Source organism: Lodderomyces elongisporus, chromosome 5, assembly GCF_030384665.1.
Source record: "Lodderomyces elongisporus chromosome 5, complete sequence".
Taxonomy (NCBI): domain Eukaryota; kingdom Fungi; phylum Ascomycota; class Pichiomycetes; order Serinales; family Debaryomycetaceae; genus Lodderomyces; species Lodderomyces elongisporus.
The window spans coordinates 254,999-280,826 of NC_083677.1; the positions used below are offsets into that span (position 1 = coordinate 254,999).

The window sequence follows — 25,828 nt, forward strand, 5'->3', positions numbered from 1 at the left end:
CAGAGAATAAGAATTTGAGCAAAGTTTTGAATGCTGCATTGTGGGTGGATCGTACTACGGTTCGTAAACGTACGGGATTCACACCACAATACTTGGTTTTTGGATTTGAAGGTAATAATCTGCTCCAATCATTGATGCAAACACCATCTGATATACAACAATACACGGAGGACGAACTATTCAAGTTCCGCGTTGGTCAGTTTTATTTCCGTAAACAACAGGAAGACTCTGCTAAGGAAACTCAACGCCGCGATCGGGATCATCAGAAGGAAGTTTTTGACAAACGTTATGACACTAATGTACCGATCAAGAAAGGAGACTTAGTCTTAGTTTACGATGCTGCTACCAACAAGATGGGCTTGAATTGGTCGGGTCCTTTCGTTGTCCGGAAGGTGCTGTCGAGGATTTACTATCTTAGTAACCTCCAAGGCATTCCCATGAAACGTCAGTATACTAGGGAGATGTTGAAACCGTTTGTTGCCGCTCCGCTTAGTACTACAAAATGATTTTCTACTTTGCAGGGGGGGAGGCCACAACGGTTATCATCAATTTGTACAGTTATTTTACCTCAAATCAATTTTTTCCGAAATGCAATGAAAATAAGGCCGTATCGCTCATTCAGACTCTGAAGGGGGGGAGGATGTCACAGTGCGACACACATTGGACGCTCTGTGCCCTCGTTTCCGCTAAGTGAATATTTGGAGAATATTGCACGACATAGGAAACTTGAAACTTCAAACAAGATGAGTTTATATAAATAGGAACGAGAAGTGGTAAAATTAACTTATCACTATTATATAGAAATATCGGTAAAATATAGATTTTATACGGTCAACTACATTGAACACAAATCACTAGGTGAACGTGCAGAGTGTATACTCTCACGATTCTCCTTACTAGTGACTTTGTATGAGACAATTTACTCTCTTAACTTATGAGCATTGAGACCTTTATAGGTGCGATCATTGACAATTACACTTAGTTGGAATATAGCCTATCAAGTCACGAACTCAAACCGCTGGTATCGGTGAGCTACCAGCTCAAACCGATGCTCAGCAGTCGTACACTTGTTACTTGTGACAGTGCTATGCGACAACTCGCACTTTTTTTTTTATTTGTCTCTTTACATTCTTCTTTTCCGTTTCAAATTTTTTTTTTGTTTGTTTGTTTTGCGCGGTAGTTCAATTTGTTAAGGGGTAGAAATGTTACAATGCTTGGTAAGTCATATGTCAGCGGGAGTGTACAAGACAAATGGGAAAAGAGTAGTGAAAAGAAGAAAAGGAATAGACAAACAGTTTGGTAGAATTGAAAATTGCAAAATTGAATTTGTAGAACCAAGTAAATTAGGACTAAAATAAGAATTTGGCTGTCCTAGCAATATAATAAAGCCTTTCATCCTTTTTCAAATATTTACATTACCATGATGCCGAGGAACAATTACCGTTACAATATTAGTGGGAACGCGCTTTTGTATCTGAAAGAGGAAGTTGAAAGGAGAAGGAGAGGTGAACAAAAGAAAATTAATAATAATAAATGGCAAATATATTGGAATTGGACATATATATATATATAATTTGCGCTTTTTTAAGCGCAATTTCGTTAATAACAAAACTTAAAAAATAAAAGAAAATAGAAAAGAAAAAAAAAGAAAAAAAAAAAGAGCGAAGAAAGGAGAAATAAAATAATAATAAAAAACAACAGGAAAAAAGACTGAGCTAAGATTAAGATTTGCACCATACTAGCAAATCCACAGAGATTAAGTGCATGAACTTGCATTGAACATCATCATCATCACCACCACCTCCATCACCACCATTATTTCTTGCGCAATGTCAAATTCACCACGCATTCCAAGATCTACTGACCTCCCACCATCGTATGAAACGTCAGTTTCTGGCAATACATCGAGAGTTGCGTCTCCATCACCTACTCGGGCCAATGGGAATAGTCGCTCTGCAAAAAATGTACCTTATCAGCCATCACGAGAGCAACAGCAACAGATTAACATATTGACAAATGCACGTAACAACTCATCAGCTACGAATCTAGTGGCAACTACATCAAGCAACACACAAACAGAGTATTTTGATATTCTACCGTCATTTGAAATGTTTCAGAGTATTTTGAAAAGAGATGACCAGCAATTCCAGGAAGACCTCACAACTGTTCCCCCGAGATATGGAGATACGGCCCATAGTAGATCCAGTCGGCCCACCTCACCACGATTACATGCACAACTGTCAATTGATCAGAACTTACTGCAAGTCTCTAGAAGATTAGAGGATACGTTGCAGATGGAACGGGATAGACAACAAGAACAGATGCACGAGCATGCGATGGTCTTTGTTGACGAGACAGGGTTGATGCCAGTGACGAGTACTGCTGATGCGAATTCGCAAGTTCACAATGAGAACTTGGCAATCACTAGTGATAGCTATGGCCACTCACCATTGGACAATATTGATCGGTTGCAAAAGGCAACCAAATCTCCTTTTGATATACAAATCTTTGTTACAAAGGATGTGCCCAGACCCAATCAAGAAAACGAACTAGAGACCAAATTAAAAGAGTATACAAATGGTGATCATGTCAATGGATACGTTATTGTGACCAATACATCGAGTAAACCTGTAAAATTTGGTCTCTTTACTGTGTCATTGGAAGGCACAATCAAGTCTCTAGAGCGAAGTGCAAACCCATTACAGCAGAGGTATCGCAAGATCTTGATGAAAAAGATTTTGAAAATGTACGATTTATGTGCCGGGTACAGCTATGGCTATGTACCGAGTAGCGCAGGGATTGAATTTGTTCCATTTACTGAGGATAGTTACGACGGTTGTGAGATTGGATTACCGGATGATCGAATTTTGCAACCGCACCGCAAATACAAAAAGTTTTTCACATTTAGATTCCCACAAAGGTTACTTGACAATGATTGTCCCGATGCAATATTCCTGCACTTGCTTCCACCGCCATCGGTAGGTGTAGACAAAACATCTTTTTATAATCGAGGTGAAGGCATTGTCATCAACAAAGCTCTCGGGTATGGATCGTTGAATTTGCGAGGAACACCGATTTTGACCAAGGATTATAGTTTTGAGGATATGAGCGTTTCATACGCCGTAGAGGCAAAGATCATTGACAATGTGCGGACAAAGGATGCAGTGTCCCACGATGAGATCAATGATGCAAAGCGACAGGACTATGTTATTTCGAAAAGTGCACAATATTATTTGCGCTTTATCCCTGAGCAGATTCCGTTTCAAGGCATTTCAAATGCAAGAAAATTTTTGGAACAGTATCAAGATGATCAAACATGGATGTCTATACGAGAGCAAAATAACCGGCTTGAAAAGGATATTGAAAAGAAACTTACAGGTAATGTTTCAGTTGAAGAGATGAAGATGAAAAACCTTCGAATTAGCGAATCACATAATTCATTGAGAGATGTGAAAACGAAAAAAAGGCAAAGGCCAAGAGGAAGAGGAAGAGGAAGAGGTACTAGTGGTGGATTCAACGTTGATGATAATGGAACTAATGTTAATAAGAACAATAGTAACCATAATTATAATAATATTAACAACAATCATGGTAATAATCGCGAAGGAGAGGAATTAGGAGGAGAAGACGGAGAAGAAGAGGAGGGCGTGTTAGATGAATATGAAGATAATAATAGCGATAGCGATATTGACGATGGCTCATATATCAGTACCAATCATCCTATTGAAATATACGGAAAGAAAAAGAAAATGATGATGTCTTCTTTGGTAAAGATTGGAGAACTGACTATGCGCGTTAAGGTCCCCAACGGCGTTTTGGCGTATTCGGCTCCGCGTTTACTAATGAAGTATAACGAAGTGTCCATGGAGCGTGTTTACAATCAACATACCGAAGAGGTTTTAAAACACATTGATGCACAACTTACATTTGAAGGTAATTCCCGACCACAGATTGTTTCTATTGAGACCAACATTGTTATCTGGTCATACTCAACTGATTATCCTATCCCATTTGACATTGCGTATGATTTCTTTTACAAGAATCACGATGGCACTGTTCCCCTGACTGATCCAGTGGTTACAACTACGAAAAACTTGCAATTTTTGAAAGATCAAGTTGCTCATTATATCGAGTTTGTCAAGGATAGTGGGATTGAGTTGGACAAAGAGTCATATATATACTTAAAATCTGCACAAAAACTACGAGTAAAAAAAGATATTATCCGAGACTATTTCAAGCCAACATCAATCAGTGATGATAAATGGGATGTCCATAAACTAAACAATATTCGTTGGACTCAAAAATTGAAAATCCCTTTAGTAGTGGAGAATCAAAGAAACGAAAACTTGTTGCCTACATTCCAGAGCTGTCTTACTGGAAGACTCTATTGCTTACAAATTGCAGTAAAGTTCAAAGGTGCAAGTCAAGAAGCTAATGAGTTTGCACATAATGTCGTTAGTGTCGATGTGCCAATCTTAGTTGGTTGATTTTACTGATTGTATTTGAGAAAGCGTTTCTTTCTCATATTATTTATTTTTTATTTTTAATTTTATTTAAAAATTGTAGCTAAAACATTTGGTAGTGTACGTATTTAATGTGTTAATTTAGTGTACCCATTTAATGTATTTTATAGATATGCATGTGTGATGACTCAATCGCACTGTTGGGCTGAAAAAGGCAATTCAGGTAACAAAAGAAAAAATTAAGCGCGCTAATCATTTCTGGCAAATTTTCCTTCTCTTCCCTTTCTCACTCTTTCTCTCTCTTTTTTTTCCCCCTTCTTCTCTTCTTTTAAACTATTCTTTCAATCATTCTTAAGAAAATTTTTCTTTTTCATAAAAACCCAGTTTTCAAAAAAGATTGAATTCCAGAAGGTCTGACTAATATTTTTTCTCAGTTTAATATTTATCAATCCACTTTCTTTCTTTTTTTCCTATCTTTTTTGATTTGGTTTTCATATCCTGTTTTTTTTGTCTTCAATTGTTTGTTTTTGGATTTAACATCATCAACCCATTTTTTGCTTTTAGCATCTACAAATACCTTTTTGTCCTTTTATTTTTTTTAAAAAGAATATGTTCAATTTCAGAAGATGCATGGCCACTGCTGCCAAATCTTTTACAGATAACAAAAAGCAGTTAGATAGAGCAACACTTACAATCAAGAATGGTCCCGTTTTCAGCGGATACTCATTTGGTGCTAACAGAAATGTTAGTGGAGAAGCTGTTTTCACTACATCATTGGTAGGATACCCCGAGAGTATGACTGATCCTTCTTATAAAGGTCAAATCTTGTGTTTTACTCAACCATTGATTGGTAATTATGGTGTGCCTTCATCTACAGTGAAGGACCAGTTTAATTTATTAAAGTATATGGAGAGTCCCAAGATTCAATGTATTGGTATTGTTGTTGGTGATGTCGCTTTAGAGTATAGTCATTGGACTGCTGTGGAGAGTTTACAACAATGGTGTCAAAGAAATGGAGTTGCAGCAATTACGGGTGTTGATACTAGACAATTGGTTTCGTATTTAAGAGATAAAGGTTCAAGTTTGGGTAAGATTACAATTGGAGAGGAATATGATGCTGACGAGGATGCAGCTTTTGAAGACCCTGGTGCTGTAAATTTGGTTCATAAAGTTACTACAAAACAACCATTCCATGTTGCATGTCCAAAGGAGTACTCCAAAAATGTTCATGTGGCAGTTTTGGATTGTGGTGCCAAAGAGAATATCTTGCGTTGTTTGGTTGAGAGAGGCGCTTCATTAACTGTTTTCCCATATGACTACCCTATTGACAAAGTTGCTACTAAATTTGACGGTCTTTTCATTTCTAACGGTCCAGGTGATCCAACTCATTGTTCATCTACTGTAGAACACTTGGGCAAGGTTATGGAAAAGCACCCAGACTTACCAATCTTTGGTATCTGCTTGGGTCATCAATTGTTAGCATTAGCCAGTGGTGCTAAAACCGTTAAACTCAAATATGGTAATCGTGCCCACAATATCCCTACCCTTGATCTCATTTCGGGTAAATGCCACATTACTTCGCAAAATCACGGTTATGCCGTTGACTCCGAGACTTTGGGCTCCGATTGGGAACAATTTTTCATCAACATGAACGATTTGAGTAATGAAGGTATGATTCACAAGCGTAATCCCGTGTTTTCAACTCAATTCCACCCAGAGGCTAAAGGTGGTCCGCAAGACACTGCATATTTGTTTGACAAGTTTTTCGAGAATATTGCACACTACAAGGCAAACAATGGTTTAAATTTGCCAAATGTTGACGGCAGTTTGCTCGTTGATATCTTGCCAAAGGAAAGAGTCGAGTAAATGGAAAAAAGATGGAAAAAAAGTGGGGAAAAAATGGAGAATAGAAAAAAGGGGGCTTCAAAATTATAGCTTTATGCTGCTTGTTTTGTTATTTTGATATCATTATCGAATTAGACAAAATACGTTTTGGTTCTATCTTTTTCGTTTGCATCTTCATTGACATAAGAAGTGTCTGATTGTTGGTCTGTGATGCTTGATGCGTGATTTGTGAGGCGTGGTGCGTGGTGCGTGGTGCGTGGTGCTTTATGTTTTCCTTTTTTTTTTGGTCGGATGTTGTTGAGACTCACTGCGTATACGATCGGATAAGAGCGCGCTTAGTCTTTACCTCCTTCTACTTCCTCCTTCTCTCTCTTTCTTTCCATCTGTCTATAACTGTTCCTACATGACACAAAAGTAAAGTTATGCGAGCAAAATAAAGAGAGTGAGTGAGAGAGTGAGAGAGAGAAAAGAAAAATAATACTTGCAGTATTTTCCAGATCATACGATCCCAATGTACACCCATTGCTAAACGATGGGATTCTATAGAGAGAAACAATTGTTTTAATATAAGTTATTATAATTAATATCATCAGTCATAAAAGGTAAGAAAGGAAGGAACCACTCTGTTGAGATGTATATAAATAAATCAAATATAACCTCTCTTTCTTTCTATTTATCCCTCTTTCCATTAGGTCTCCATTCTTTTCTTTCAAGCATTTCACCAGTTCATTATATAGTTGTTCGTCAAGCGTAACACAAACACCGATTAAATAAAACCACCACAATTTTTAGTACTACTACTACTACTACCAGCAACATGTCATTGAACGCTAGCAACAGTAGTAATTTTGGTGCTGCTTCGACAAGTATTGATATAACAGTGCTACAATCTGTGGGGTTGACATATATAGAAAAATTATGGGCACAATGGTATTTGTACTGGCAAAATGATGTATTAGCTACAGGTCTTTTATTCTTTCTTGTTCATGAGCTTATGTACTTTAGCAGATGCCTTCCATGGTTCATTATTGACCAGATTCCTTATTTCAACAAATACAAAATCCAACCAAACAAGATTCCCTCGAATCAAGAACAATGGGAATGCTTTAAATCTGTGTTGAAATCACATTTTCTAGTTGAAGCCTTACCAATTTGGGCATTCCACCCTATATGTGCAACGCTCAACATTACTTATGGTGTTCCTTTTCCTAGTTGGAAAATCCAGTTTGCTCAAATCACATTCTTTTTCATTTGCGAAGATCTTTGGCATTACTCATTTCACAGACTATTCCATTGGGGGTGGTTCTACAAGAATATCCACAAGGTCCACCACAAATATGCAGCACCTTTTGGATTAGCAGCCGAGTATGCGCACCCAGCCGAAGTCATGGCATTGGGTGTTGGAACGGTGGGATTCCCAATCTTGTACGCGTTTTTGGCCACAAAATACGAGACATTGCCACCAATTCACTTATTTACAATCACTTGCTGGATTGTCTTGAGGTTATTCCAAGCAGTCGACTCACATTCGGGTTACGATTTCCCATGGAGCTTGAACAAATTTTTCCCACTATGGGCTGGTGCCGAGCACCACGATGACCACCACCATTACTTTATTGGCAACTATGCCAGTTCCTTTAGAGTATGGGATTGGCTATTAAGCACAGAGTGTGGGGATTTGGCCAGAGGCAAGAGAGTTAAAATTGCCCATGAAAAGAGTGAAAAACAGTATAAAAAGAGTATGTAGATCAGATAGATTGATGAAGGAGTAGCGTAAATAAAGATCAAGTTAATAAACAAACAAAGAAAGAAAAGGTAAAGCAAAAACAAAACAAAAACAAAAACAAAAACAAAACAACCAGAGAGTAAGTGAACTACCCAAAATACTGGCTAGTTAATAAGTATTTGTTGAATTACATCTACCCAATACTCTCTTTCATGAACAAGGGCTTATTAGCATGCTGACTTGCAGTTGTTTTAAATTACACCTCTTGAACCTCACCTTATAACAAATCTTGGTATTTACTTTGAAAGATCTAGTTTGTCGCGCAACACAAAATACCGGGGGGAATGAGGGGAGTAACTTTTCTTTACATTTCGCACATTAGGGTATAAACCCTTTTTAAACAGAAACAAACATGACTTTCTCGCTTTCCTGTAAAAATATTGATTACATAACATAGCGCTAAGCTTTTGTATAGTCTTACGTAATATACTACAGCTCTATTATCACACACGCACACACTTACACATACACACACACAGAGCTCCCGTCTGGCATCTACGCTCGCGCTACACTCAGTTCACACAGTCTCTTCCCAGACTCTGAACAAAACAATTTTTGTTAGGCTCAAAAAAAAAAAATTTCAGTTGAATTAGGTAGAAAAAGGGTATATTCAACACCATCAACGAAGAGTATGTCAATCAAACAAGATACAAAGGGCATTCATGGAGTTCAAGAACTTACGGTCTATCACGATATGATTGGAAAGCATTAGAATATCTGAAGCAAAGAACGGCATTGTCATCATTATAATTATCATTGTTAAAATTACCATCCTCATCCTCATTTTCAATCTCAATCTCATTCTCATCATCGCCATTTATTTTCATTACAGTCGTCATCATCTATCTTTCTAACTTTTGTTTAATTCCTATTTGCATTTTGGAGTTTATCGTTTTCTAATTTTCATACGAGTACAATCAAGCATCGTGATCGACTTGTCAAGTGTCTGTGGAAACTATCTGTGGTTCTTTATAAAACAGATTTTCAAAGAGGGAACTTAATACTAACTTATTGATATAGAAATGTCTAGATTAAACGAATATCAAGTGATTGGTCGCCGTTTGCCAACTGAGTCCGTCCCGGAACCAAAGTTGTTCCGTATGAGAATTTTTGCACCAAACACCGTTGTCGCTAAATCAAGATACTGGTACTTCTTGCAAAAATTGCACAAGGTCAAGAAGACCTCTGGTGAAATTGTTTCAGTAAACATCATCAGCGAGGCTAAGCCAACCAAGGTCAAGACTTTCGGTGTTTGGTTGAGATACGAATCAAGATCTGGTATCCACAACATGTACAAAGAATACAGAGATGTCACCAGAGTCGGTGCTGTTGAGACCATGTACCAAGATTTGGCTGCTAGACACAGAGCTAGATTTAGAAACATCCACATCTTGAAGGTTGTTGAATTACAAAAGGCTGACGATGTCAAGAGACAATACGTTAAACAATTCTTGTCAAAGGACTTGAAATTCCCATTGCCACACAGAGTCCAAAAACAAACCAAATTGTTCCAAGCTCACGCACCAACCACCTTCTACTAAATGTACTTTTTGGGCTTCTTGCTAAGTTAGTTGTATAGCATACCAATTTGTCATATATAAAAAAACAAACTTCAATGTATACATAATTTGAAAAACTAAAACACTATCTAAAAAAAATCGGTAATTGTCGTAAATCTTGTGTTGTCTACAATGTCAGAAGTAGAGTCTTTGGTTGGAATTTCGACACTGAAGCGCAAACTGAGAAAACGTCTCTATACTTTACATACATTATCGCCAATATGGTTCCGCGGATATTTCCGTTATCGTCGTTGAACAATACATATATATATATATATGCGAAATTTAAAATGTGTGTATGTAACCTTGCTCGAGTAAATGGACGAAACATAAATTTTCTACCCCACAACATTGGTTTGAACTTTCTTGCTCTAATTCTCTTCCACTCGAATCAATTCAATTCTACATAGAACTTGTTTTAAACACCGCAAACTTTAAAAAAAAAAAAATTATCTTTGAAAAGATAAAACAAAAATAAAAAACGAAATTAAAAAAGAGTATAGAAAGTTAAGAAAATAATGTCTCTTGGAAAAGCATCAGCAGAAAGACTCCTCAACAAAGTTGTGCTCATTACTGGTGCCACTTCGGGTATCGGTCAAGCGATTGCCAAGGAACTTGCATCAATCAATTCCAACATCAAACTTATTGTCACAGCAAGAAGATTGGACAAGCTAAATGAACTCAAGGACCTTTTGGAGAAACAACACGAAGGTATAAAGATCCACGCGGAGAGATTGGACGTTTCCAAAGTTGAAACAATTGCTCCTTTTATCAAATCTCTTCCTGAGGAATTTGCCAATATTGATATTTTGGTAAACAATGCCGGATTGGCACTCGGTAGAGAGGAGGTTGGTGAAATCGATACTGAGGATATAGAAACAATGTTTCAGACCAACGTTTTGGGATTGATAACAATGACGCAGGCTGTATTGCCCATTATGAAAAAGAGAAATACCGGTACAATCTTAGGAATAGGTTCCATTGCCTCGAGAGACGGATACCCAGGAGGTTCGGTGTACTGTGCTACAAAAGCCAGTGTGAGAGCTTTTTTCCAATCGTTGCAAAAAGAAACCATTTCGACAAAGATTCGTGCGTCTCTTTTAGAACCAGGAATGGTGCGTACAAACTTCAGTATGACTAGATTCAAGAATGATGCAGAAAAGGAGGAAGCAACTTATAAAGGAGGTGAACCATTGACAGCTGAGGATATTGCTGAGATTGCAGCATTCATCGTCACAAGAAGAGAAAACACCGTCATTGCCGAAACTTTGGTATTCCCCACCAACCAAGCTAGTTCTGCTCATATTTACAGAGCTCCAGAGTAAACTACAAATGATCGGTGATAAAACCAAAGAAGCAAATTGGTAAACTGGTAAAGAGCAAACAATTGGAAAATGAGTTCACATTGTTGATAGAGATTTTACATTTTCAATTTTTTTATTTCTTTTCTCTCCTTCCCAAATTTTAAGTTCTTATTCTATAACAACTCTATTTACATTTTCTGTGCTTGTAATTCTATGCATCTAGTTTCTTTACTTGATTTCCCCTATCCGTGCCAAATATTTCCCCCAACTGCTTTAATGACATTTGATACAATAGCAACATGATTGAACTCTGCACACCTGTCCATATAAATCTTGGGCCCACCCCAGAAAATGCTCCAAATATTCCTTCATGTTTGTATATCGAGTAAATCGCTCTCAAAGTAGCATTGCTACTGCAAAATCGAACTATCGGGTTTCGCAGTGGCGTCAAGTTGTGTGTGCTATTGTTATTGCTGAAATCAGCAGTATTTGTTTGTGTTTGTATACGCGTCTTTATCACATCCAATGGCGTGGTAAGCACTCCGGCCAATCCACCAGCAGCAGCACCAGTAAACATTTCTGCTCCAACAGACAAATCTGTTGAACCGTGGTTATAGTATATTGCCAACAGACGAAAATTCTCATAAAATGACAATTGCAACGCGCTAAAAGGCAAGTCTCTATATAAAGTCTCCTTGTAGCCAAAGACAAAAGTCCTTGGTCCATCGGTTTTGTATATGCTCTTGATTGCGTCCCATAACCCACGGTAGTTGTACCCGCATTCCTTTGTGAATGGATTATTGTATTTTCCTTGTAATTGCAATCTCGTCTTCAACACTTCAGAAGGAACATAAAACACACTTGACGCCATGTCGCCCAATGTTCCCGCAATGAGATATGCCACTGTCTCGTTCATGTTCCATTTATTAATCATGATTCGTTTACTCGATTCATAAGTTGCAAAAAATGCTGCAGTTGATGGGAATGAGCCGAGTGCCGCAGGAGTATAACCACCATAAAGCCCACGAAAAAACCCTTCTTCCTTCAAGATTGTTCTATATGCTGGGATCATGTTTTTGTATTTGGGATTATTTGGGAAACCTTGCTGTCTAGTCTTAACAGTATCCAACGAGTGCATAGCACTATCCCCAACAACACCACCCAAACCTCCAGCTACCATGCATTGCCATATTGGTGCTTGGGATTCTATATCATCGATATCATTCTCGTTACTCTTTTTATCATTATTACCGCCTCCATCGCCGTTCGGCGGAGGTTTTTGCTGTAAGTGGTGGTGGTGGTGGTGATGTCGATGATCGTGAGGCTCAAAAGGTATTGGTATCGTAGATGAAGTGAACAGTTGTGACATTCTTTATGAAAATTTTGACTTCGTTACAGTGAGTATTTCTTCATATAAAATGTGATGGAAAGTTGAAACGAGTGAAGTAGGTTATGAATATTCTTTCCAGAAGGTAAACGAATTCAAAGAAGAAAAAGAAGAAGAAAAAAAAAATAAACGGGCAGAAATTCTCAAATTCGTTTATGTTGTTGATGATGGTGGTGTTATTTTTTCTAAGATTGATATCCTCTAACCTAAGTTGTTGTGTCCTCGAAAGAAGGAAAGTAAAAAATTATAAAGAAAGAAAAGAAGGAAAAAGTTGGTTATGGAACACCAGCAAAAATGAGGGACCTAGGGCAGGAGCTTTGATGGTAGGTGTATGAATTATATGCTTTGCTTTCTTTGTATTTGTAAGTCCGATAAGCAGACCAAATTTCAGCAGTGTTCTGTTGTTGTTGTTGTTGTTGTTGTTGTTGTTTTGGTCGCTGAAAATCAAATCTTGATGCCTCAGCTTGTAGACTGCAATTGGGCCTTTTTTTTGGCCTGCTCAAAACACTGCGCAAGAACGTCAATGTGAAAAATTATTATTCTGAGCGATTTACTATACGTTAATAATAACAGTCGCTACCATTTGTCAACCGGTTGCAAAAGCAGCCGGAACTTTTTCCCATGTTTTATACCACAACATTACCTTTTGAAAGTGTAATATAGAAGATGAGCCTGCCGAGTATATATTGGCTACCTCTTTTTTTTTTTTTTATTTTGCTTGAAAAATTTCTGTGTGCTTAGTTTCTGGATAGAAAATTGTCCATTTTGATTTTTTAGTGTAGTTAATTACATTTGAGTATTGATAAGCTTCACCATTTCTCTCAAAATTTGTTTGGTTCTCGGTCCAAAAATCCTATTTTTTCTTTTTCTTTGGAACAACTTAGGCAGAGATGGGGAATAGAAGGAAAGAGAGAGAGAGAGAAAAAAAAGAGAGAGAATGTTTGTACATGTGTGACAAACTGATGAGATTTACTTTGGTTTTAGTTTTACCAACTTTATGCGCGATCTGACAATAAAGATATATCTTAGCAAATTTATTTTCACAACATACCTAACTCTAATATTAAACGATATGCTATGATATCAAGACTCACAAAGGGAGGCTTTTGGTCCCCATTAAAACAATCCTTGCACTTCTATTGTCCACTTTATCGACTACAGCATCATAGAAATTACAGAGTCTTGGCTATCGAATCATCGTGTGACGATTCTTGCTTTGCATTACTAGAACGAAACCATCCAAACGAGACACCGCGGATTCTTGATCATGCAAAAAAGACACTTCATTCAGCCGATGTTGGAGGGATTATGCCTACAGTGGCTTTCAACTATCACATGTCTACAATAGCCAATCTTTGTACGGAATTTTGTCAGCGAAATGGAATAACAGCGCAAACTCCGCCAGATCTAATATGTGTGACTCGAGGGCCAGGCATGTCCGGTTCTTTAAGCAGCTCGACTGAATTTGCCAAGGGGTTGAGTGTAGCATGGAACGTACCTTTAGTTGGCGTTCACCATATGTTGGGCCATTTGCTTACATCTTTTTTACCGAAATCAGAACAACCAAATTCAAAACCACCACAGTATCCATTTCTCAGTTTATTGTGTAGTGGCGGCCACACAATGCTTGTATTATCAAAATCTGTATCGGAGCATGAAATTATTATAAATGTAAGTGATATTGCCGTGGGCGATTCTCTAGATAAATGTGCTCGAGAGTTGGGACTTTACGGAAACATGTTGGGTCCAGAGTTGGAGAAATTTGTAGATAGCATACCTCAAGATGAGATAGAGGAGTTTCAGAGCATGGATGTGAGGAAAAGAGGCCAAAACAAGTATGGGTTCAAGATTGCACTACCATATATGATGTCCAACATTGAAGATGAAGAAAAGTTATATTTTGCTTTTGCCCACTTTCTAAGTACCATACAAGGCTACAAACTCAAGTATTGCAAGGATAGAGGCGAGGGCGTTACAGAGTTTGATGACAAAACTAAACGAATGCTTGCATATTTTACTCAGGAATTTATCTTTGATCACATTATACGTCGGATAAATCAGGCAATGAAAAGACATGGATTGAGCATGAGGACCAGCGATGGACTATTTGTTGGGGTCAAGGATTTCGTATGTTCCGGCGGAGTAGCTGCAAACAAGCGGTTAAGGAATAAACTATTCAACAAAATCAAATATCAAGAAATTAGTGACACTCCACTAAACTTTCATTTTCCAGACCTTCCATTATGTACTGATAATGCAGTGATGATTGGACTTGCAGGAATGGAAATATTTGAAAAACTTAAACTTAGAACAGATCTTAGTTTCATACCAATTAGAAAATGGCCCTTGAATGAGCTATTGACTGCAAACTCATGGGTCAAAGTTGACCAAAAGGAGATTGATAGAGTATGTAAATATAATATATAGATTCATTGATAGAATTACATGTAATTAGACTTGAAGTATGTGACTTTCTATAATAAGCATTGGTCTATTTAATCCTTGTTAGTCTTCTTCAAAACTTGCTGTCGTTGACGGACTGCTTCCCATGGAGTTTGGCAAAGAATCTATGCTGTTCGATGCTTTGCCATTTAACATTTCTGCCACCGCAGCCTCTTCTTCTTTTTCTTCTTCTTCTTCTTCAATCTCTCTTCCATTTCCATATCCATTTTCACTTGCCTCTTCATCTTCTTCTTCAATTAAATCCTCTTCAGGTACCTGGTCTTCATCTTCATCTCGATGTCCCAAAAATGAATCCTTTATGCCAAATGTCTCGATCAAGTAATGCCATACGTCATAATTGAATGTGGCAATATGGTGCGACGAAAACAAATTACTACCATCGAGTCTGCTTTCTTCTATCTCTTGCTGACTCACCCTCATTATGCACGGGTACCCGTTTTTCCCTCGGTATAATTTCAATCTGCCATCCTTTACCAAGAAACTAGTGTAAAACAAATTTTCAACTGATTGGGCAAATGAAAACGGATCAATGAAAAACTTGTAAAAATTCAACTCCTCACCATCGTCCTTCGTCAAGTAGATTTCGTAAATCATCCGCACCATATAAGCAGTATTTTTCTCCTCATCGTCTTGAATATCCCGTGCTTCAACTGCTCTAGCAGTTGTCGAAGTACCATTCTTTGTATCATCCACTGTTCTTGCACGAGGAGCGGCTCGCTTTCGTTCACTAGCCAATGGGCCATGTAAGAAATTTACCGAAATAGCTTTTTTACTAAGTTGATGGTATGATACGCCCAATTTGAGCCAGTTGATTTTGTTAAATGTGAATTCATCTGCCAAAAGATCATTATCCATTGAAGAATCGTCCGCATCAGAAGCATCGTCATCCGACTCCTCTCCCTCTACCTCATTTCCATTCCCAGAAGCATCTTGTTTAACAACACCAACCACAGATTCATCTGTAGCAGCCCATCTTTTTAATCTTTTTATAACATCCTTCTCATTAAGTGAAACCCCGGTTTCTCCTAGTTGTATATTTCTCGCATTCAATGCCGCAAAGCCCGATGCTTCTTTAAACACTTCTGAGTCTTCAAGATGAACTTTTGTATCTCTAACATGATCCTTTTCAACAATTGAGTAGAGCCTAGTCAACTCATCGATGTTATTTAAAGCTAATGAAGTTCCCTGTCCTTTTGCTGCTTCCTTTAGTTGGTTTTTCATGCGTTGACGGAGTTTATTGTAGGCCTCAAAATGTTGTTCCTTTGTACGCTTCGACGGCTTTGCCACTAAAGACTGCAGGCGCAATTGCAGGTCTGTTGGTGACAGCAGCTGTGACATATTTCTTGTTCTTTTCGGTGATATTTGTTGTTGTGGTGATAATCAATGTACAGTATACGTTTGTATTTGTCATTTCAAAGAATACTATCTTGATCCACGTCTAGCACTTGAAATGATGCGCAATTATTCATGTGAGCGCGTGTGTTCGTGTTGCAAAAAAACAAAAAAAAAACAAGTAAAAACAAAAAAAATTAAGACAAAAACAGATAAAAAGTAGAGAATAAAAGGAGAATATAGACAATCAACCAAGTAGTTTCCCATCATTATTAGCAACGTAAATGCATTAACATCCTGCCCTTCTCACTCCTCGTTACTTTTGACCCTACCACTTATTCTTTCTTCTTTTCTTTTCTTTTCTTTTCTTTTTTTTTCTTCAAATCATGAGTGAAATCAACAACTTTGATCAGCAAAAGAAACAAAAGATCAAAAAGCTTGATGAATCAGTGATAAACAAGATTGCTGCAGGTGAAATCATTATCCAGCCAGCCAATGCTTTGAAGGAGATGTTGGAGAACTCAATAGATGCAAAGGCAACTAATATCGAGATTGTGGTCAAGGAAGGAGGCTTGAAACTACTTCAAATTACTGATAATGGTCAAGGTATTGACAAGAGCGATCTACATTTACTATGTGAAAGATTTGCCACTTCCAAACTAACGAAATTTGAGGATCTTGAACTGATTGCAACATACGGATTTCGAGGCGAGGCTCTAAGCAGTATATCGCACATTTCACGACTATCGGTTGTTTCTAAAACCAGGGACTCGAATCTTGCATACAAGGCATACTACATCAATGGCAAAATGTGCGCTTCTAATTTTAAACCGGCAACGGGTAATAACAAAATTGAGCCTAAACCTATCGCTGGTCGAGATGGTACTCAAATTACCGTTGAGGATCTTTTTTATAACTTGCCATCAAGATTCAAAGGTTTGAAGTCGAAAAGCGACGAGTTTGCCAAGATTTTAGATATTGTTGGCCGGTATGCCATACACACAGGTCACGTAGGATTCAGCTGCAAGAAATATGGCGATCCATTGCATCAGTTGAACACAAGAGCCAATTTGTCAATAAAGGAAAGAGTGCGTATTGTTTATGGATCGAACATTGCAAATGAGTTGTTGGAATTTAATTTTGAACCCACAGAAGAAGAAGATGGAGGAAACATGGCGTACAAGGTGCCCGACTTGGGTATTCTACGGGTCAAAGGTACATTAACCAATGCTAATTTCAACAACAAGAAAAAAATACAATCAGTGATTTTTATCAACCATAGATTGGTGTCGTGTGATCCGTTAAGAAGAGCTATGAATTCGGTCTTCCAATTCTTTTTGCCAAAGGGAAGCCATCCTTTTTTCTATATTAGTTTGGAGATAAAGCCTGAAAATTTAGACGTTAATGTTCATCCTACTAAGAGGGAAGTACGATTTTTGAATGAAGATGAGATTATTGATTTAATAGTTGCAAGAGTTCACAAGATTTTGTCTAGTGTTGACACGTCAAGAAAGTTTAAAACACAAACTATTGTGACTAGAAGGAATAATGAGTTGGAGGAGGAGAAGCTTTCGTTTGGCGATGGTTCGCAAAGTGAAAGTAACAGTCAAGGTGCTAGTCAAGGTGCAAGCCAAGGTGCTAGTCAAAATGCAAGTCAAAATGCAAGTCAATATACGAATCTGGGCTTTGTCCAAACACAAGAAGCACCCCCTTTAAAGAAATATAGACAGGAAAATAAAATGGTCCGTGTTGATGCATCCCAATCAAAGATCAATCCATTTTTGTCGCAACGAGACACTAATAGAAGTTTTTCGGAATTTATTAAAGATGAGTTTGATTACAAAGATGAAACGACGACGCTTGTTGATCAAGAAGATACAGATTTGTTTGTTAAGGATTTTGATGAAGGATTGACTGATACGCAGAGGATTAACCAAGAGTCGCAGCTCGCGAACAACTCGCAGCAACTGCTTAATTCACAGCGGACTCAGGTTGAAGTCAACTTGGAGTCCATTAAGGGTCTCAAGAGTGATTTGACTGAGTTTATTGATAAGCAGTTGACCAATGTGTTTAACCATGCGGTGTTTGTTGGGATCATTGACCCACTAAAGAGACTATGTTGTTTTCAATACGATGTCAAATTGTTTATTTGCGATTATGCTGCCGTGTTGTTGGAATTTTACTATCAAATTAGTCTCCATGAATTTTGCAATTATGGTGAAATAGAATTTGATGAACCTTTGTCTTTAGATGACTTGTTAGAGCCATTATACACAATGGAGGGCATGGAAAATGTTTTACTTGCCAAGGAGAAAGTGATAGAAACTATAATCAACATGAAGGATATGTTTCAAGAGTATTTCCGAATAATAATTGACGATGAAAATAGGCTTGTTGCGATACCCATGATTATGAAGAAAATACAGCCTGATTTTAAAAAGTTGCCGTTTTTCATTTACAGATTGGGCACCAAGATAAATTACGATAATGAAAAGGAGTGTTTACAAGGTATCTTGAGACAAATTGCATTGCTATATCTACCAGAACCATTTAGTGATGAAGATAATAACGAAGCACGCGAAAAGAGGGATGTTCTTGAACAAGAGTTGGAGAATATATTGTTTCCGGAGTTGAAGAAACAGTTTTTGGCTACAAGAAATCTTACGCGCGATGTTGTGCAGATTGCTGATTTGCCTGGGCTATGTCGCATACAGGGCATCTACGTCGTGATTAAGCTCGCTACCAACCTATAAGTAGCTCCCTTACTAACCTCTTGTAGAACGCCTGAAACGCCTTAGCATCTTGCCGCCTCGAGTATGTCCGCCTCTGGGCATCAGACTAGCGAACTGCAGATACGATAGCCAATTAGAGAGCTGATATTTCTCGAGATAAGCTTTGTGCTACGTCTTCTGAGGTTGTCGAGAAGAGCTTAAATAGCCACCAAGATCCCAGTTAGATAGACCTCCTCTGTACTTACCTCCTTAGATAGTTAATACATTCGAACCCCTATCAACCTTTAGTTTGACACTTACGCTATTTCCCGGATCAAGATGTCACATGGAGGTCCTAACCAGATGGTTAAAACCCGAGCTACTCAAGTTGCGATACGTTTTCAACGTAACGTAGCTTTCACAGCCTTCATTGCCACTCTCTCCGGTCTCGTTGGATCCCTTCTTTACCAACACGACCCAGAACACTTTGCAGTCGTTCGCCAATGGTCACTATTCATTTTCACGACTTTACAAATCTGGAAACAACAACTCATTGTTCCAGACTGGTGGTATAACTCCACCTACACCACACAAGCTGTGGTTACTTCTCTTAGGCTTCCTTGGTACAGGACTCACTACACCACCATTACGTACCAATACACCACTCGTTCCTTTCAGGAATTCCACCTTGACGATTTGTTAGGCACTGAACTTGACACCTTCATCAAAAGTGTCAAACTTGACCCTGCTGCTCCTCACTGGCTCATCACCGCCTTCAATATTATCAAGATTACGATTACCTACTGTTCCCTGTTGTTCCACATACTTTCCGGATGGGCGTTACCTATCATTACGTTCATCTTACTTACCACTTCCATTACCTTTTTCAGAATGGTTTGGTCAATCCTTACTTGGCCAATTAGAGCATTCCAACCCAAACGGGTCACTAATCACAATACGACCCCAACAGCCAATACACCTGTCACGTCAATACGTACTGAAATCACCCACGGGTCCAACTCACCGACTCGCATAGTAATCGAAACTCTCCCCGAGTTAGTCGCGCAAATACACGGAAGAGCTCAAATCCCAGCAGGCAGACAACCCTGGCATGCACGCTTGATCACCTTCTGTTGGATGCTCATTCGTTGGATCTTCCTATTCCCGTTTCAGCTAACTCGGTGGCTTCGTGAGTCTCGTGCACGAGCACTCACTAGAGACTACAGAGATTATCAACTTGTTGACCTTGACTTCATTTCCCGTGAAGCTCTTGCTAATTCACTTTTTCCACAAATTCGGTTGGTTCGCTTCGACCCTAAGCGGTTATACGGTGCCATCATCAGAGCAAGCGAGAACCGGAACTGGAACGACCGTAACACATTCACATCTCGCAGAAGTAAATTCCTTAGGATGACTACCTTATGGCAATTCCAAACTGAGTTCATAAAAATGGGCCTCTCTAATGATGTCTACAACACCCTCAGTGAACAAGCTAGACAAACAGCTCTTGAGTTCAAAACTCCAGTTCTGGATTATCAGGAAACCTTAGACCTTCTCCGCGAGCTTGATCAAATCCCCTACCTTCATAAACATTTCAATTCAGTTATGCCAGCCTTACTTAGAACAGCTTTCTCCAAGCCAGCAATACACAATGTTATACTGACACTCTACGACACCACACAATCCTACTGGACGTTAATGAGTTTACTTGATTCAAATTGGTATGACCTTGCTGTTAATGTTCCTGAGAGACCTTCCACTAGGCCGTACAACAAACACCACTTACGAAATGGTCGCCCTCGACTCGTCACACCCAACATTGTGTCAACTACGACAGAGACAACCACTCCTAGCAGTATTATTCCAAAGATGCACAGTACAAATTACTCACAGACGGGCTATGTTGCTGCTGCCTTAGCTAACCAAGCCAAACACTCCTTCTTTGTGCCCATCCTTTTGCAATCCGCTGACGTTCCAGAGACAATGGGCTACCTTGACCAAGGATCAACATTCTCCTTCATCAGCCCAGCACTTGTGTCTTCCCTTGGACTTGTCACCTCACCACGAGCACAACGTATTAATCTCGCAGCTTTCGGTCAAGGCGCCCGCACAGTCACTGCTCCTACCGTCGACGTCGACTTCAACATCAAAGACCACGATACACCATTTAGCTTCACCTTCGTTGTTCACGAAACCAGGATCGCTCCTATTCTTCTTGGAGCGGATTGGTGGGAAAAGTACGAACTTCTTTGTGTTGTTGGTAAGAGATTAGAGATAAATGGTCAAACCGTCCCCACCATTCAAGGGGAGGAACACCAACTCATCTTCAGTACCGACGATTTAGACCCACCACCTGATCCTACACCACCACTTTTTGCGCATTTGATTCAACAGTATAAGAGTAAAGCGCCCACGCTCACACTCCCTCCGGCGCGCAGTACTGATTACGTCATTAACATTCGAAAAGATGCGATTATTAAGCCCAACAGACCACACCCGAAGTACGCAGTTAATGCTGAACAAGCCATCATCAACAACACTCGCGAGCTTCTCCAACAAGGGTTAATTATCCCATCGAAAGCACGTCACTACTCCATCCCTTCAGCGGTCCCGAAAAAGAATGGTACATACCGTATCGTATATGATTTTCGAGCAGTCAATGCATTGACGATCCCAATAAATTCCACTTGGAACAATTTTCGCGAATTATTGCCTGGCATCACCGGCGCCACCTGCTTCAGCACCATTGACTTGTCTAGTGCCTATCACCAATTGCGCATCGCGCCACTGACTCAACCTTGGACTGCCTTTTGGACCCCAATTGGTGTCTTTGAATTCTTGGTTCTTCCCTTTGGACTCACCGACGCACCTGAGGTTTTTGGCCGCTACATGAAGCAACTTTTTATGGACATGCCTTTTGTCCGAACCTACCTTGATGACATTCTTGTTTTCTCCGAAAACGAGAAAGTCCACTATAGTCATCTAAAGAAGATCTTTGAACGACTTGTTCAACATCAACACACCATCAATTGGGAAAAATCTGTTTTTGCGCAACCTGAAATTCAATGGGTCGGTCACCTTCTTACCAAAGACGGGGTCCTGCCTACTGACACCACCAAAGGCCAAATTCAGCTGATTGCAATTCCCAGAGACAAAGATGAAGTCCGTCAATTCCTCGGACACGTAGGTTACATTCAAGATCACATTGCCAATTATAGCCATCGCGCTGCCCCGCTCACGGATCTTTTAACCAAACACACTCAATTCAATTGGTCACAGAAATGCCAATCTGCCTTTAACGACCTCAAAGCTGCTGTTTTAGAAACCACCAGTCTTCAATTTTTTGACCCCAAACAACCCATTGCGGTATTCACCGACGCTTCCCACATAGCTATGGCTGCCATTCTCATGCAACCCGACCAAGCTGGTGGCGGAAATTGGCGCCCCATCGAATACCGGTCCCGCAAATTCACTGGGGGGGAAGTTAACTGGGACATTTTCTTGAAAGAATTTGCTGCTGTCAAAATGGCCTTTGAAAAGTTCCGCCTTTACCTCGAAGGCACCCACTTCTCACTTTTTGTGGATCAGCTTCCCATCAAACAAGTTTTCGAAGCCTTTGGTCGTGGTAAAATACATGGGGATGCTCGTATCCAACGCTGGATGTCCAAGCTCCTTTGTTACAACTTTGACGTTTTCCACATCAACGGCAACGAGAACTTTATTGCGGATCACATGAGCCGCAACCCAGCACACTTTCAGTCATCTACCGCCATTTCCATCATTGGCGCTGTCAACGTACTTCTGGTTCCAGATGAATGGTTCCACCAATTCACTCCGGCCTACGCGGACGATCCATTTTTTGCCAACGTGTACGACCTTCTCCAACAAGGACAAACCAATAATGAGGCTACTCAAAATTACTCTCTTGACACAACAACCACGTTGCTTTACTACCATGACAAACTCTGCATCCCACATGCTTTGCTTCAACAGTTTCTCATGACCCAACACGACTCCCTTGAGGGTGGTCACTGCGGCATCACTAACTTCTTCAACAAAGTAGACCCTTACTACTATTTTCCCAAGATGCGTCTCGTAATCCGACAATACGTCGACCTGTGTCTACAATGCCAACGCCACAAACCTCCCAACCGGGCACCCAATGGTTTGCTCCAGTCCTTCCCTGATCCAAAGGGAAGATGGACCGACATCAACGTTGACATCATTAGTGGTTACCCCGAAGTTGAATTCAACGGACGTTTGGTAAATGCGATTTTAACAATCGTATGTAGATTCTCCCGCAGAGTCCATTTTTACCCCATATCCACGAAGTTCTCAGCTCTGGACTTCATCCATGTTTTTCAACACCTTTACATGCCTCTTCATGGCATACCCACCATCATCACCACCGATCGTGGTACTCAATTTACTAGCGAACTTTTCCAAAACTACATGAATTCCCTCAAAATCACTTCCAATATCGCAGTAACCAGCCACCAACAAAGCAATGGTCTCGCAGAGACCAAGAACAAACAAATCGAGCGCTACTTACGCCTCTATATTGACCAGAACACCGAATGGCCACAACTTTTACTGATTGGAGAATATGTTATGAACTCCACCCCTACGTCCGCCCTTGACCACAAGTCCCCATTTGAGATGGACCTTTCCTACATCCCTCGCTCCCCGGCCACTATTCTTTTTCCTACCCACTCGGGTGCACAGGACAATGCTGCTATTGACATCACTGAGAAATTGGAACGTCTCACCACAGCTGCTCGCCACGCTCACAAAGCAACGTTCCAACGCCTAAAGGACAACTACGACAGACACCATCGTGACATCGAGTTCAACGTTGGTGACGCTGTTCTAGTTCGTACCCCTTTGCTTAAGTCTCACCCTGATGCTGCCAACCATGGCCAACGCCGAAAGTTTTTGTCTGAATTCACTGGCCCATTCACTATAGCTGCAAAATCTGACAATGGTGTCAACTACACTTTGGAAATGCCTCAATCCTACAAAGGTCATTCTGATTTCCACGTCTCCCAGCTTAGACTCCTCAAGTCCCTCCCACCTGATGCTATCACCGCCCCTCAACCCGAAGTGGGCTTCAAAGTCTACAAGGACGGATCTCAACTTGTCGAAATCGACGCCATCGTGGACCACAAACCCCGGAAAACAGGTTTCTTACTCCTTTGTCGTCACACACCTACCACCAAACACCCCGATGGCGAATGCGTCTACTACTCCGCCTCATCACTTAGACAAACCGCTCGCGATCTTTTATTAGCTTATGCGTGCGAAAAGTCCTTGCCTGCCCTTGTGGCACCCAAGGACCGCCATTTAGTAACTCCTCCTCAAACAACCTAGGGGGGATGTCGCATACAGGGCATCTACGTCGTGATTAAGCTCGCTACCAACCTATAAGTAGCTCCCTTACTAACCTCTTGTAGAACGCCTGAAACGCCTTAGCATCTTGCCGCCTCGAGTATGTCCGCCTCTGGGCATCAGACTAGCGAACTGCAGATACGATAGCCAATTAGAGAGCTGATATTTCTCGAGATAAGCTTTGTGCTACGTCTTCTGAGGTTGTCGAGAAGAGCTTAAATAGCCACCAAGATCCCAGTTAGATAGACCTCCTCTGTACTTACCTCCTTAGATAGTTAATACATTCGAACCCCTATCAACCTTTAGTTTGACACTTACGCTATTTCCCGGATCAAGATGTCACAGGCTATATAGAGTTTTTGAAAGGTGTTGAATACAAGTTGGTTAGTCAATGAGTGAGTAAGTGTGTGATTGAATGTATTTGCTATAATATTGATAATTATATATGTTGAGAGATTTGCAGCAAAGTTATAAAACAAAGTTATAAAACAAAGTTATACAACAAAGTTATAAAACAAAGTCATTGCAGTACATATATCTTTTATCATCTCTCCTCTTTAGACGTAGCGTGTAGACAATGACTGTATTGTGGTTAGACGTACAGCACATGTAATTCATCATGCCAGATGAATAGCATATATATAAAGCAAGATATTTGTAGACCCTGTGTCGTATTTGGATGTGACATTTCACTGTACACATAAAAATGGGGAAAGAGGTGAGGTGAGGTGAAGTGGGGGGGGGGGGGGAGTGTGCATAGAGAATGGAAATGTACGAAACGGTGATAAGGGAGGTACAGCGGTTTAGGAGAGCCGGAAAAAAGAATTAAGACGAAATATTTTCACAATAAATAATAAAAGAAAAGAAAAGAAAAGGAAATATTAATAATAATAATAATAGTATATTAATAATAATATATTAATTTGTGTAGGGTGTACATTTAGACTATGGACCACTTGCCTAGTTTGGGGATACCACAAAAAGAGAAGGTAAATAACAAATTTATTTCTTCACATGGAATTATACAAGATCATGTGAAAACTTTTGATAGATTTCTGTTGTTGTAGTTACTCTAGAAAAAAGAGAAGTATCTAATAGGAGAAAGAGAGAGAGAGAAAGAAAGAAAGAAAGGAGGAAGAGACAATGTTTGGGCAAAGCTCTTCAGAATCGTTTGGTGGAAATTGTATCTATACACTACAAGGTCGATGGTTGATAATGGTTTTGCTTATCTTTCTTGCTTCGACTACATGGATTTACAGCCTTGCGTACGTTTGTTTAAAGAATTGATTTTTAAAACAACAGTTGGGATATCTCCACAAGGTTATTCTGAAAAACAAATTAAAAAAAAGAAAACAAGAAAAAAAGAAGAAAAGTAAAAGAAGAACAAAAATTGGAAAAGAAAGAATGTATCAACTTGCCTATACATGCCCATATCCGTGGTTCTTGTAGAAGAAATTGTGATTGCGGGGATAAGGTAAAAAAAAAAAAACAACAACAAAAACAAAAGCGGACGCAAATTATATAGAGTGTGAAAAGTCTATACTTTTCAACGTTCTGTTTTACCACTTGGTTTAGTATAGTTAACATCGT

The 25,828-nt window shown here is 39.5% G+C and overlaps 10 protein-coding genes across 10 annotated transcripts; 7 read left to right on the forward strand and 3 right to left on the reverse strand. All coding sequences in view use genetic code 12, as the record gives it.

Annotated features, from left to right (window-relative positions):
* Nucleotides 1-1,829: 1,829 nt before the first annotated feature.
* On the forward strand, nt 1,830-4,487 carry BUL1_3 (ubiquitin ligase-binding protein bul1; the record flags this gene model as incomplete). The annotated part of the gene is made up of 1 exon (XM_001524226.2): nt 1,830-4,487. One exon carries the CDS (start codon nt 1,830-1,832, stop codon nt 4,485-4,487), a length of 2,658 nt encoding a protein of 885 aa, XP_001524276.2.
* Nucleotides 4,488-5,072: 585 nt separating this feature from the next.
* On the forward strand, nt 5,073-6,329 carry CPA1 (Multifunctional pyrimidine synthesis protein CAD; the record flags this gene model as incomplete). Its single annotated transcript, XM_001524227.2, has 1 exon — nt 5,073-6,329. The coding sequence occupies one exon, from the start codon at nt 5,073-5,075 to the stop codon at nt 6,327-6,329; it is 1,257 nt and encodes a 418-aa protein (XP_001524277.1).
* Nucleotides 6,330-7,125: 796 nt separating this feature from the next.
* On the forward strand, nt 7,126-8,055 carry ERG25_3 (C-4 sterol methyl oxidase; the record flags this gene model as incomplete). Its single annotated transcript, XM_001524228.2, has 1 exon — nt 7,126-8,055. The coding sequence occupies one exon, from the start codon at nt 7,126-7,128 to the stop codon at nt 8,053-8,055; it is 930 nt and encodes a 309-aa protein (XP_001524278.2).
* Nucleotides 8,056-9,116: 1,061 nt separating this feature from the next.
* Nucleotides 9,117-9,635, forward strand: RPL20A (60S ribosomal protein L20A; the record flags this gene model as incomplete). The annotated part of the gene is made up of 1 exon (XM_001524229.1): nt 9,117-9,635. One exon carries the CDS (start codon nt 9,117-9,119, stop codon nt 9,633-9,635), a length of 519 nt encoding a protein of 172 aa, XP_001524279.1.
* A 536-nt stretch (nt 9,636-10,171) lies between these two features.
* PVL30_003978 (uncharacterized protein) lies at nt 10,172-10,978 on the forward strand (the record flags this gene model as incomplete). Its single annotated transcript, XM_001524230.2, has 1 exon — nt 10,172-10,978. One exon carries the CDS (start codon nt 10,172-10,174, stop codon nt 10,976-10,978), a length of 807 nt encoding a protein of 268 aa, XP_001524280.2.
* Nucleotides 10,979-11,168: 190 nt separating this feature from the next.
* On the reverse strand, nt 11,169-12,326 carry PVL30_003979 (uncharacterized protein; the record flags this gene model as incomplete). Its single annotated transcript, XM_001524231.1, has 1 exon — nt 11,169-12,326. One exon carries the CDS (start codon nt 12,324-12,326, stop codon nt 11,169-11,171), a length of 1,158 nt encoding a protein of 385 aa, XP_001524281.2.
* A 1,095-nt stretch (nt 12,327-13,421) lies between these two features.
* Nucleotides 13,422-14,771, forward strand: QRI7 (Mitochondrial tRNAs modification protein; the record flags this gene model as incomplete). Its single annotated transcript, XM_001524232.2, has 1 exon — nt 13,422-14,771. One exon carries the CDS (start codon nt 13,422-13,424, stop codon nt 14,769-14,771), a length of 1,350 nt encoding a protein of 449 aa, XP_001524282.2.
* A 78-nt stretch (nt 14,772-14,849) lies between these two features.
* On the reverse strand, nt 14,850-16,145 carry PVL30_003981 (uncharacterized protein; the record flags this gene model as incomplete). Its single annotated transcript, XM_001524233.2, has 1 exon — nt 14,850-16,145. One exon carries the CDS (start codon nt 16,143-16,145, stop codon nt 14,850-14,852), a length of 1,296 nt encoding a protein of 431 aa, XP_001524283.2.
* Nucleotides 16,146-16,525: 380 nt separating this feature from the next.
* On the forward strand, nt 16,526-18,892 carry mlh1 (DNA mismatch repair protein Mlh1; the record flags this gene model as incomplete). The annotated part of the gene is made up of 1 exon (XM_001524234.2): nt 16,526-18,892. One exon carries the CDS (start codon nt 16,526-16,528, stop codon nt 18,890-18,892), a length of 2,367 nt encoding a protein of 788 aa, XP_001524284.2.
* A 486-nt stretch (nt 18,893-19,378) lies between these two features.
* On the reverse strand, nt 19,379-19,884 carry PVL30_003983 (uncharacterized protein; the record flags this gene model as incomplete). The annotated part of the gene is made up of 2 exons (XM_061119511.1): nt 19,379-19,537; nt 19,828-19,884. 2 exons carry the CDS (start codon nt 19,882-19,884, stop codon nt 19,379-19,381), a joined length of 216 nt encoding a protein of 71 aa, XP_060975494.1.
* Between the last annotated feature and the right edge of the window lie 5,944 nt (nt 19,885-25,828).